Source organism: Notamacropus eugenii, chromosome 2, assembly GCF_028372415.1.
Source record: "Notamacropus eugenii isolate mMacEug1 chromosome 2, mMacEug1.pri_v2, whole genome shotgun sequence".
In the NCBI taxonomy this organism is placed as follows: Eukaryota; Metazoa; Chordata; class Mammalia; order Diprotodontia; family Macropodidae; genus Notamacropus; species Notamacropus eugenii.
Genome location: NC_092873.1, coordinates 506,425,162 through 506,437,765, shown reverse-complemented (window position 1 = coordinate 506,437,765; position 12,604 = coordinate 506,425,162). Strand labels below are relative to the sequence as shown.

The following is a 12,604-nucleotide window of genomic DNA, read 5'->3' as shown; positions in this document are numbered from 1 at the left end:
CTTGTGGGAAAAACTGAAGCCTCAATGTTTTATACCATGAACAATTTCTTTAAGAAGAAAATCCAGGTATTTATATCAATATACAAATATATCAGCACTTAATTGTAGTCTTCTGGGGGAGCAGGGGGAAGGAATGGGAAAAAAGAACAAAGTAAAAGGGACATAACAGAGAATAAGGAAGCAAAGAAAAGATGGATAGCTCTCAACGCAACGTGTAGTATTTATTATACAGGCTTTCTTGAAATGGAAATTTATTGCTATATGTTTTGAATTCTTTTTTACATTCTGCTGTGCATATGATATCCTCTCTTTTTCTTATTTTGTAATTAAGTTTCAGTAATAAAAATATAATTGGAAAATATTTAATACAGTAAATGAAAATGTAATAGAAAAAAAAGAAGAAAATCTAGGGCACTAGACATGGAGAATTGCTAAATAACCACAAAAAATGAAATTGACTATATCTTAACAAAAAGGAAAAGACTAGTTACCAATATGGAAACATTCTAAAATCAACTATGTGTGTGCAACCAAACTAGCCATTTGTTAGAGCCAAGTTCAGAATTGAGAATAAAATTGAGAAGATATAGTGTGTTGCAATACAGTTCCGACCTGACCTATTTGAATAAGCATATTGACAATGAAAAATGAGATTGGAATAAAGGAACAGAAATTGGCATAGATCATCAATGTTTCCTAAGGAAGTGTAATTGATTTATGCAAATCGATCACCACGATGAAGTGGCTCAATGATTTGAGAAACTGCTGCAGCAAGTAAACATTTTCTCCATCTCATCAAGAGGGAGCAGTTTGGTGGCAAAGTGGATAGAGCATTAACCCTGGAATCAAGAAGACCTGAGTTCAAATCTGGCCTCAGGCACTAGAATCTAGGCAAGTCACTTAACCCCGTTTGCCTCAGTTTCCTCATCTATAAAATGAGCTGGAGAAGCAAATGGCAAAGCACTCCAGGATCTTTGCCAAGAAAACCTCAAATGGGATCAGGAAAAATCAGACACGACTGAAAAAAACAACTGAACTATATATATCTATCAAGAAAATCCAGCCAACAGGGAAAAGACAGGTTAGAATATAAACTCATTGGAAAATCTTACAGAGGAGGACAGTAGAAGATTATGAATCATATCACCTAACAAAACAGAAGAAATGGAGGGAAAATGAGTCTCTAGAAAGCTTAGGGAGTGACCCAGTTCCTTAAGAACATTTGAAAAGTAGAAAAGATCTGTCTTTAACAAACTGTTCTCTTCATCAGGAATTGTGGAACCACCACATTTGGACTCTAACTTAGTCCTTGGTGTGCTACATACATAAAGAACGAGGAAGAGCATTACCACATCTGTTGTCTAGAGAGAAAGAAGAAAAGGACTGACAGGTACAAAGACATTTATACTGGCTCCTTGTGGTGGCCAAGAACTGAAAACGCAGGGGATGCCCATCAATTAGGGAATGGATGAAAAAGTTATGGTATATGAATGTGATAGAATATTATTTTGCCATGAGAAATAGTAAAGGCGAGGGTTTCAGAGAAACCTGGAATGATTTGTATAAATGGAGCTAGAGGGAAGGGGGCAGAACTAGAAGCGATACAGTAACAACATGGTAAAGAAAAGTATCTTGGGAAGACTTCAGGACTCTGAGCAGCTCCAGGAGACTGATGGCAAAGTCTTCTTCCCAGCATAGTCCTGACAGAGGTGATGGATTGTGGGGTGGGTGGAATGAGGCACACACACAGCTCGGGACAGGGCCATTCCACCAGCCCAATAAAGGCAGAATCCGGAGGGATCCTGGGAGCTTTGTACACACAGAGTGGACAAGAGGGGCTGGACAAGATGAGACCAAGGCTCTGCACTGGCCAGAGAGAACAGTGAGCAGGTAGGGAGGGGGCTGGACTGCCAGCTGCTAAGAAACCTTAGCCTAGTGAGACGCAGGCAGGCATTTAGGGGGTCCCCTGGTGGGAGCATGTGAGGAGACGCAAGCCGGGCTGCTGGAAACACACAAGGGTCCACTTGGCTGTCGGGGTGAATGTGTTGCCACCTGGTGGACAAATCGGTCAGTTGTTGGTAAAGTGATGCCAGGCATTTCTGAAGCCTTGCAAACAGGACACAACTGCTCACCCGAGGGCAGTGGCCCGATGGGTACCTGGGACAGCCGCCGAGCGCCCAGCAGGGGGTCACACGTCCTGACAAACAGCTTACTCTCGCTGTGTTGCTTTCGTGGAGTGTGGCTTGTTACTTGGGCCGGCTCTGGAAGCTAGGGGTGCGCGCGAGATGGAGCAAGGGGAGAGGATCCCCCTCGGTACCTGGCCCAGAGTGGGGGGTCAGCGAAGGCTGGAGGGGTGGGCCGGCTTGGCGCTGCTGCCCCGGGACTCAGAGGTTTCCCACAGCCGCAGTCTGGGGCCGGTCACCCCGAAAGCGGGGCGATTGCGCGGCTTGGGAGGGGCCAGGACCGGCCGGAGAAGGGGACAACCGAGCCCCGGCCTGGGAAGCCGGGAAGTTCCCCGGCACTGCCGCTGCTGTCCCCGGGCCGGCCCGGCTCGCCTTCTCGGCTGCTCGGCAGGTGGTGAGCTCGCTGTCGCCGCAGGGTGCCCTCGGCGGCTCTGCACCCGGCTCCGAGGATCCGCTCCCCCCGCCCTCTCCCGCCTCCCTCTCTGCCCTCTCCTCCTCTAGCCGCAGGGATTCAGGATCCTCTGTTCGGCGCTCGCTTATTTTGGGCTGGTCCTCTCTCCTGGCCCCGCCCCTGGCTGATCGATGCGGAGTAGGCTCTCTGCGCAAGCGCAGTAGCCTCGTGGTCGCCATTGGGCTGTCAGTTTGGCGTGTGACTGGAGGCTGAAGGAGAGGTGAAGCTGGGGGTGGCCTGGGTGCTGTCTGTGTGTGAGGGCTCAGAGAGCCCGGGAGAGGGCACGATCGGAGGGCCGGGGAGCCCCGGGTCCTGGCTGGGGGGAGGGTCAGTCTGGGGGGCACCAGGGTCTCTAGGGGAGGGTCAGTCCGTGCAGCAGCCCTGGGGTCCCTGACTGGGGGGAGGGTCAGTCTGGGGGGGGGGCACCAGGGTCTCTAGGGGAGGGTCAGTCCGTGCAGCAGCCCTGGGGTCCCTGACTGGGGGGAGGGTCAGTCTGGGGGGGGGCACCAGGGTCTCTAGGGGAGGGTCAGTCCGTGTGGCAGCCCCGGGATCCCTGACTGGGGGGAGGGTCAGTCTGGGGGGGGCACCACGGTCTCTAGGGGAGGGTCAGTCCGTGCAGCAGCCCTGGGGTCCCTGACTGGGGGGAGGGTCAGTCTGGGGGGCACCAGGGTCTCTGGCCTGGGGGGAGGGTCAGTCCGTGCAGCAGCCCTGGGGTCCCTGAATGGGTCCATGGATGTATAATCTGTGAAGTGAGTAGGCTTGGTGGTCCCTGGCCAGGTCGCCATCTGCCAGGCTTGTGGCAGCGCCGCCTGGGGTCTTCCTCTGCCCCACCTTCCAATGTCCAGTGTCCAGGTGAGTCTGTGGCCTCTGAAGCCCATGGCCGGAGTTGGTGGAGCTCATCTGAGCTCAGTAGCACCAAGTCTTGCAGTGGTGCAGCAACTGAGAGAGGTGGAGCACTTGGATGGGCAGCTCTGCCAGCCTACCCCAGAAACTTCCCCTTTGGGCAGTGTTGTATTTGCAGAGGAGCCATTGGCTGCCCAAGGCTCAGGCTGGCATGGTGGTACCCCGATCTTTGTGGGGAAATCAGGAAAAGTGGTGTTTTAGCTAGGCTTTGAAGGAAGCCAGGAGGCAGGAGGCAGAGATGAGGACTGCCTTCCAGGCATGGAGGATGCCAGGGAAAATGCAGAGGTTTGGGAGATGGAGCATCTTGTGGCAGAAACAACCAGGAGGCTAGTGCAGCTCCATGGGAGGGGAGGGGGTGGCGATGGGGCAGGTCATGAAGGTCTTTAAACGCCAAACAGGATATTATTTTTTGATCTTGGAGGTGAACTTCTGAAACCACTGGAGTTTATTGAGGGTGAGTGTGTTTCTGTGACATAGTCAGACTTGTGCTTTAGGAAGTTCACCCAGGTACCTGAGTAGAGGATGAACTGCCTTGGGGAATGTGGCAGGAAGACCCACCTGCAAGCTGTTGCAGCAATAGTCTAGGCATAAGAGAAGGAGAAAGCCTGTACCAGGTGGGGGTCAAGGTGAGGTGGGGCTGTGTGTGAAAGCATGGGAGGGGAGGAAGGAGTACATGTTGTTCAGAGACAGTAAGAAGGGAGGATAGATAGGCCTTGGTAACTAATTGGATGTGGCTCCTCAGTTGAGGACCTGGGTGACTGGAAAAATGGTGATGCCCTCGACTGTAAGGGGAAACTCAGAAAGAAGGAGGGATTTTGGGGAAAAATATAATGAGTTCAGTTTTGGTCATGTTGTGTTTAAGATGTTTATGGGACCTTTGTAGTTGGAGATATCCAATAGGCAGTCAAAGATGTGAGTCTGTAGTTCAGCCAGGAGGTTAGGTTTGATTAAGTAGATCTGAAAATCATTTGCATAGATGATACTTGAATTCATAAGGAGATGATGAGATCACTAAATAAAACAGTATAGAAGGAAAAGAGAAGAGGATCCCAGGACAAAGCCCTAAGAGATAGCCACTGTGAGACATCTCCACTTGAGTGAAGAACTAGCGAAGGAGACTGAGGGCTGGTCAGATAGGTAGGAGGAGAACCAGCAGAAAATGGTGGCCTGAAAACCCAGAGAAAGAGATTATCAAGGAGAAGAGGGTGAAGGACAGTGTCAGATGCTGGAGACAGGGAAAGAAGAATGAAGACTGAGAAAAGGCCATGGGGGAGGGGCAGAGCCAAGATGGTAGAGTTGGACATTAAGGGATTGGACAACTAGTTGGACAACTTTGCTGGCCGCCTGGGAACCTTATCATCATTAGGGCAGTTAGGAGGAGTCTACATAGAGTGAGGTTAGGGTTTTTAGTGGATTATGTTGGATCATCTCCCAAAAAAGGGGGGGGGGTGAGAAAAAGGGTTGCCCTGGGAGAAAGGAAAAGGGAAAAGTAGAGTGGGGAAAATTTTCTCACATAAAAGAGGCTTGGAAGAAACCTCACTTTCATCAGAACTGGTTCAAAGAGGGAAGAATATGTGTACATGCTCAGTTGTGTATAGAAATCTATCTCACCTAAAGGGGAAATAAGAGAAGGGGATAAGAGATATGGGAGAAGGGGAATGATAAAAGGGAGGTTGGGTTAAGAGAGGCAGTCAGAAGCAAAACAGACTTTTGAGAAGGGACAGGATAAAAAGATAGAGAAGGATAAATGGAAGAAAATAACATGGAGGGAAATACACAGTAATCATAATTGGGAATGTGAATGGGATGAGCTAACCCATAATGGAATCAGATAACAGAATTGGTTAGAAACCAGAATTCAGCAATATGTTATGTTCAAGAGACACATTTAAAACACACATGAAAGACATACAGAATTAAAGAAATAGGGCTGGAGCAGAATCTAATACACTTCAGCTGAAGTGAAAAAAGGTAAGGGTAGCTATGATGGTCTCAGACAAAGCGAAGCAAAAGTAGACCTACTTAAAAGAGAGGACCAGAGAAACTAGAGTTTTCTGAAAGGTACCATCGACAATGAAGTAACATAAAAAATTTTTACACCAAGTTTCTCCAATAAAGGCCTCATTTTTCAAGTATATGAAGAACTGAGCCATATGTATAAAAATAAGAGCCATTTCCCAATTGATAAATTGTCAAAGGATATGAGCAGGCAGTTTTCAGAAGAAGAAATCAAAGCACTCTATAATCATGTGAAAAGATAGTTCAAATCTCTATTAATTAGAGAAAGGCAAATTAAACAACTCTTAAGTACCACCTCACACCTATCAAAAATGACAAAGGCATGCTCTTTGATCCAGCAGTATCACTACTAGGTCTGTATCCCAGAGAGATCAGAGAAAAAGGAAAAGGACCCATATGTACAAAAATATTTATAGCAGCTCTTTTTGTGGTGGCAAAAGATTGAATATCGAGGACTGGCCCTCCAGTTGGGGAATGTCTGAACATATTGTATCATGATTGTGATGGAGTACTATAAGAAATGACAAGGAGGGAGGTGATTTCAGAAAAACATAGTAAGACCACTATGAAATAATGCAAAGTGAAGTGAGCAAAACCAGGAGAAATTGTGCACAGTACCAGCAGTGTTTATAAACACACACACACACACACACGTGTATATACACATATATATGTATATACACACATATATACACATACACACACACAAACTTGGCTACTCTAATCAATATAGTGTTCCAAGACAATTCCAAAGGATTCATGATGAAAAAATTCATCATGAAAAAAATCCTCTCTCCAGAGAAAGAATGATGAACTCTGAATACAAATTGAAGTATAATTTCCTTTTTTTTGCTTTGTTTTATGATATAGCTAATATGAAAGTATGTTTTGCATGATATTAATTAATATCATGATATAATTGATGCATTGTTTGTCTTCTCAGTGACTGAGAGAGGGGTAGGAAGGAGGGAGAGAATCTGCAACTCAAAATTTAGAAAGAAAATGCAAAAATCAAATTATAGATATATGTATATATGAGAAAAGACCATTGAACATCATTGATAATTGTAAAGAGAGCAGTTTCTGTTGAATGATGAGGTTGGAAAAGAGATTACAGAGTTAAGAAGAGAGTGAGAGAAAAGGAAATGGAGGCACCTATTGTAGACAGCCTTCTCAAACAGTGTAGTCACAAAACTGAGGGAAGATATGGGACCATACATAGCTAGCAGGGATGGACAGATCAAGTGTGGGTTTTTTGAGGATGCCTCTCAAACGCTGCAGCCAGGCCATGTGTTTGGGAGGCAACCTGACTCGGTGGGCCTGGCCTGATTGCTAAGGATCCTTCTTCCAGTTCTCAGGATGTCCCTTTACGCTGGAAAGGGCAAGTTGTCCTTGTACTTGCATCTACCTAAGATAGGGAGCCGCATTCCCCTTTTGGAGCAGAGGAAGCTGAGCCAGAGAGGTTAAGGGACTGGCCCAGGGTCTTGCAGCAGATCACACTCCTCTTCAGACACAGGATTCCAGCCCACATCTTCCCTGACTCTTGGATAGAACTTGAGAGCCCAGTGAATTCTATGTATGGTTTTAGTTCTTATTTCCCATACTGGGAGTTTCTGGTGGCACCCACTGATTTATAGATGGCTAAAAGGAAAATTGAGTGAGTGCATTCTGGTGTGCTTCAGATTTCATTACAAACTGGCCCTGTTGACTTCCTCTCTCTTTGTGTTTTCAGGTTGGAAACATGGAGTTTCAAGCAGTGGTGATGGCTGTGGGAGGGGGATCCCGGATGACAGACTTGACTTCCAGTGTTCCCAAACCCCTGCTCCCTGTTGGCAATAAACCTTTGATCTGGTACCCGCTGAACCTGTTGGAGCGCATTGGGTTTGAAGGTAAGCTTGCTGCCTACCATGAAATCCTGTCATTGGGCCCTACGTACTTTGGGCCCTGTAATTTGTCAGATTTACAAAGGGCTGTGAGCAGGGAGTGAAAGGAGAGAGTGGAGCTTCACCACCTGCTGAGTCAGAGGCTCCCCAGAGATGCCTCTGTGGCACCTAGTAAAGGAGCTTCAGGAAGGGGCTCTTGGAAGGCAGGAAATGCACTGTTTTCACCTCTTCAGAGACCAGCCTTAAACTTTTCTTGGCAAAAGTGACTCCCCTCCCCCTCCCCTCCATGGGAGAAGTGTAGAAGGCTTGGACAGCAAATGACAGTGGTCCAAGAGACTTAGATGTTGGAGGCAAAGGCAGAGTTTGAGGACTGAGGCCTCTGACTTCTTAGTGAGGGGTTGAGGGGCATGTAAAAGTGAGGCTTGTCCTGAAGAGCAGAATTTCTCAGGTCAGGTGTTCAGAGGCAGCCGGGTGGTGCAGTAGAAAGAGTGCTGGGCCTGGAGTCAGGACAGGCAGACCTGAGTTCATATCAGTTCATATCTGGCCTCGGCTACCTGTTAGCTCTGTGACCCTGGGGAAGTCACTTTACCTCTCTCTGCCTTGGTTTCCTCATCTGTAAAATGAGGATAATAATAGCCTCTGCCTCGCAGAGTTGTCATGAGGATCAGATGAGATAATAATTGTAAAACATTTAGCACATAGTGAGCATTCTCTAAACATTAGCTGCTGTTATTCTCATTGTAATTACTGGCTGTGTGTGACACTGGACAGGTCATCACTGCCTGCCTCAGTTTATTCAGCTGTATGATGGTGATAGTAATAGCACCCACCTTGAAGGGTGGTTGTGAAGATGAAATGATAAAAATCTTTTTGTATCTCCTTGGCACAGTAGGCTTCTGGCGAGGATCTTGCTCTCCTCATGGAGGTGGGCAACTGCTGTACAATTTAGAATCTTAGCCTCTGGGGGCACTGAGAATGATGTCACTTGCCCAGAGTCATAGCTGCCAGAAGGTATCAGAGGCAGGATTTGAACCCAGGGCTTCCTGGCTCTGAGGCCAGCTTTCCATCCACAACTGCATGCTGGCATTACTACTCCTTAGAGTGATAGGGGATGCTAGTCCCTTTGTGCTCTGCCCTGGTCAGTCCAAACTCTAAGGATTGGCTGGAGAGTGCCCAGAGTTGATTGACCAGCATGGTGACTAGCTTTGGGATCATGCCATATGAAGATGGGAATTGTGTAAAAAAGAAGAGACTCAAGAAAGATGTGGTAGGTGTTTTCAGGGATTTGAAGGACTATCGTGTAGAGGGGGATGTGACCTATGGTCCCCAGAACTCTGGGAGCTGTGTAGGGTCAAACTGACACTTCAGAGAAGGCAAGCTTCCCAGAGTTCTGAGCTGGGTGAAGCCCTTCCTGGCAATCCAGTCATTAGGAGAGGGCCCTGCTGGAGGCCAGAGGGAGTGAATGGGGTCAGGCTTCAAAGGATGGGGGGGGAGGGCGTGGGCAGAGGCAAGGAGGAGAGAATGTGACGATGATGATGCAGAGGCTGAACGAGGCAGGGAGGGTGAGGGCTGCTGTGGCCACTCCTCAGGGAAGTGGGCTACTGGGAGGTCAGTGGCCAGGGCAGCTTCCGGGGGGTGTGGAAGGAGGAGGTGAGAGGAGCCTGGCAGAATCTGCCTGAGGAGCTGTGCTTTCTTCATGGAGGCTGAATCTTGGAACTGTAGCTTCTCATTGAAGAGAATTGTGGCTCAGTTGGCAACATACCCTTTTAAAATGTGTAAATTTATTAACAAAAATTAATTTTTCTCTTACTCCCATCCCACCCTTCAACACTGGGGGAAAAAAATCCCAAAAAATAAGCAGAAGGAAGCAACACAGGTCATCCCACTGGCCAAGTGTGAATATGTGTGTTGCTTGCTGCCCCAAGTTCATCCCCTCTCTGTCAGGAGGTGGGAAGCAGGCCATGGCTGTCCCTGAGGATGAGAAAATGGCCTTCTGGAGCCACAGATGAGCAGGCCCAGCCACTCTGCACCTGGGAATGGTGTTCTGACCCACGCTTCCTGTGCCTCATTGCCCCTAATCTTTTTCTGCTTCTTTGCTTGCTGAAAGGCTTGTGTTTATCAACATTTGTCAAGTGCAGAATGACAAACCGAACTGAACAGCTCTTAAAATCTGCTTGTTTCATGGGCTGAGAAGTCAGGGTATTTGTCAGAGTGAGACTGTCAGACTCAAGGATGCTCACAGCATGACTAAAATCTGGGAGAAAGAGCTGATGTGTTGTTTAAGAAAGTGCTGTTGGCTCTTTTTTCCTTTCTTGGGACAGAGGTGATTGTGGTGACATCCAAAGACGTGCAGAAGTGTTTGCCGTATACAGATTTCAAGATGAAACTCGACGTAGTGTGTATCCCAGATGAGACCGACATGGGAACTGCTGACTCTCTACGCCACATTTCTCAGAAAATTAAGGTAGGCCTTTCTTCTTTGACATTCATTCTCACTATACCTCTCGTCCTGGTGAGTCCGAAGTCCTTCTGTTACTGCTCACCTTGTGAGTGAGAACTTCCATTTTTTTTTTTTTTTGCTGGTGGCTAAAATTCTCCTGGACAAGAATGCCCAAGTGGTCTTTTTAGCTTGCACAGGAAATGACTTTGTTAATGAGTAGTTTGTCATTGTTTTATGTGTAGGGGAATAAGGGGCCAGTGGGAAAGCTGACCGTAGTTTTGGTCATTTCCCAAATTGGTCACTGGATTTCAGCCAGTAGAGTAGAATCCTGAAAAAACTGCGAGTGGTACCTAGTAGACTTGTGACTTCACATCATCCTGTTCTCTGTCACCATGTCTTCCCCTCCTGAGACAGCCTGTGATCGAGCTGAGCCTGCCTGGGTACCGTTCCCATCTTTTCTTTCAAGTTCAGTCCTCAGACACAGGTACTAGGGGTTCCTGTAAGCCAGATTAGCTGGAAGAATGAGTCTCTTGTAAAGGTACATCCCCACTCACCTTTCTGGTGTGTCTCCATGACTTCTGACTGAAAATCAGGGATGGCCATGGACATTGTCTGCTTGAGGACGGACATTGGACATATCTTGCTCAGTCCAGCCCATGTAAATGCTGATGGTCCTTCGACCATCTCTCAGGCAAACCCCAAGTCTAGGGGTACTCCCCAGGAGCTGAGAGGGACTCTCTGATAGGGTTGTCTGGAATCCCACCAGTGTGCTTTCCTTCAAGGTGATCAGTTGAAAATCAATTAAGTCAACCAGTCTTAAGTAGCTTTTAGAATAGGATGTATTTTCTAAGGTGGGGAGGTAAGAAAAGTTGGTACGAATCGTCCCCCTACCCAAAAGTCTGTGTTCCTTTCATCTGCAAGCACATACTTAGTCCAGGGGATGGTGGGCTCAGGCTTAGAGACCATGTGTGGCAAAGGGGCAGCACATGGTTCATGATTGCTGTAAGTTTTTTTCTCCCATTTGTGGAAGCTCAGATTTCCTTTAAGCATGGGGAGTGAGCGTCCAATCTGTTGACTCCCAATGCATAATCTGTAATCAGCTGCTGCCACCACCCTGAAGGAGGTAAAGCTAGGGTGCTGAGTAGAAGCTGGGAATCCCAGCATCCTTAGGACCTTTTGAAGGTTGCAAGGTCCTCCTAGTCTAGTGGGAGTGTGTGCGTGTGTGTGTGCATACGTGTGTGTGTGTGCATACGCGTGTGTGTGTGTGCATACACGTGTGTGTTAGAATTCTCTCTCTCTCTCCACACCCCTTGCTCCTTCTCTTCCTCTTTCCACCTCCCCTTCCCAATATCTGTTTCTCTCTTTTTTTTCTTCCCTTCCTGTCCTTCCCTCTTTCTTTTTCTCTCCTCTCTCTCCCTTTTTCTCTCCCTAATCTCTCTCTCTCCCCCAATATTTCTCTTTCTTTTTCTCCATCTCTCTCTCCCTCTTCCCCTTTCTCCCTCTTTTTCCTTCCTATCTTCCTCCCCACTGATTAGAACTCAACAATTCCAGTTCATTTGAAACTGTTCCTTACAGAGTTACCAGAAATCTCTTAATTGCCAAATCCAATGGACTTTGCTCAGTCCTCGTTCTTGACCCCTCTGTAGCCTTTGAGAATTCTGACCCCTCTCTCCTTATAGCTTCTCTCTCTTCTCTGGGTTTTGTGGTGCTTTGTAACCATGCTCTCTCCTGGTTCTCCTATTCTTAGGATTATTCTTTCATCCAGACCATGCCCACTAACCATGGGTTTCCCCAGGACTCTGCTCTGGGCCCTGTTCCCTTCTCCCTCCATGCCAGGGATCCTTAATCTTTGTGTGTCATGGACCCCCTTCTCTGAGTAATGTTTTTAAATGCGCAAAATAAAATACATAGGATTACAAAGGAACCCAAGTATATGGGAATACAGTTATCAAGATATTTTTAAAAACAAGCTCGGGGATGCCAGACTGAAAATGCTTGCTCTGCACCAGAGGTGTCAAACTTACGCTTGTGAGTGAAGCAGATTAAAATGTGATTGGCAAATGTTTAATAGAAGAAAAATTCAATACAGCACAGATAATGTTCAGTCGTGGTTTTCTAAGTCAGTGTGCTCCCTGGGGTCAGTTTTCTATTTGAATTTGATGCTTTACACTGCCTTTACACAGCTCAGTTATCATCTCTGTTCAGATGATTCAGATTGATGATAGCTAGAACTTCACTCCTTATCACAGACATGAGAGATTGTCTCTTGGAGAGCTTGAACTGGATGTCCTGTAGGCTTCTCAAACTCAATACTGTCATCTTCCCCCTCCCCACCCAAACCTCTTCTATCAAACTCACTCCCAAAATTCCGTCTTGTTATTTCTGTTTTCGTAACCTCTCATATACTTCCCTTTCTCTCCATTCACATGGCCCGTTGAAGTTCTTCCCCTCTTACATGGAGAGAGCTTTCTGGTTGGTCTCCCTGCCTCCAGACTCTCCCCTCTCCAGTCATTCTTCTCTTAGCGGCCAGGAGGATCTTTTTTTTTTTTAACTCTTATTTAGCATTTTATTTTTATCCAGCTACATGTAAAAACTATTTTTAACGTTAGTTTTGAAAACTTTGAGTTCCAAATTCTCTCCCTTTCTTCCTCCCCACTTGCCCCTTATTGAGAAGGCAAGCAATTCAATATAGGTTATACATGTGCAGTCATGCAAAACATATCCC

The 12,604-nt window shown here is 46.9% G+C and overlaps 1 protein-coding gene across 2 annotated transcripts in view; it reads left to right on the top strand.

Annotated features, from left to right (window-relative positions):
- The first annotated feature begins 2,768 nt into the window (after positions 1-2,768).
- The window catches only part of EIF2B3 (eukaryotic translation initiation factor 2B subunit gamma), an 82,337-nt gene continuing 72,501 nt past the window's right edge, over positions 2,769-12,604 (top strand). The window contains exons 1-3 of one of the 2 annotated variants that reach the window (XM_072649227.1): positions 2,769-2,854; positions 7,289-7,445; positions 9,761-9,903. In XM_072649227.1, the coding sequence (XP_072505328.1) occupies positions 7,298-7,445; positions 9,761-9,903 (291 nt within the window). In that variant the 5' untranslated portion in view covers positions 2,769-2,854; positions 7,289-7,297. Of the gene's footprint in view, positions 2,855-3,421; positions 3,487-7,288; positions 7,446-9,760; positions 9,904-12,604 lie in introns of those variants that run through there. The other variant, XM_072649226.1, reaches the window with a different exon arrangement.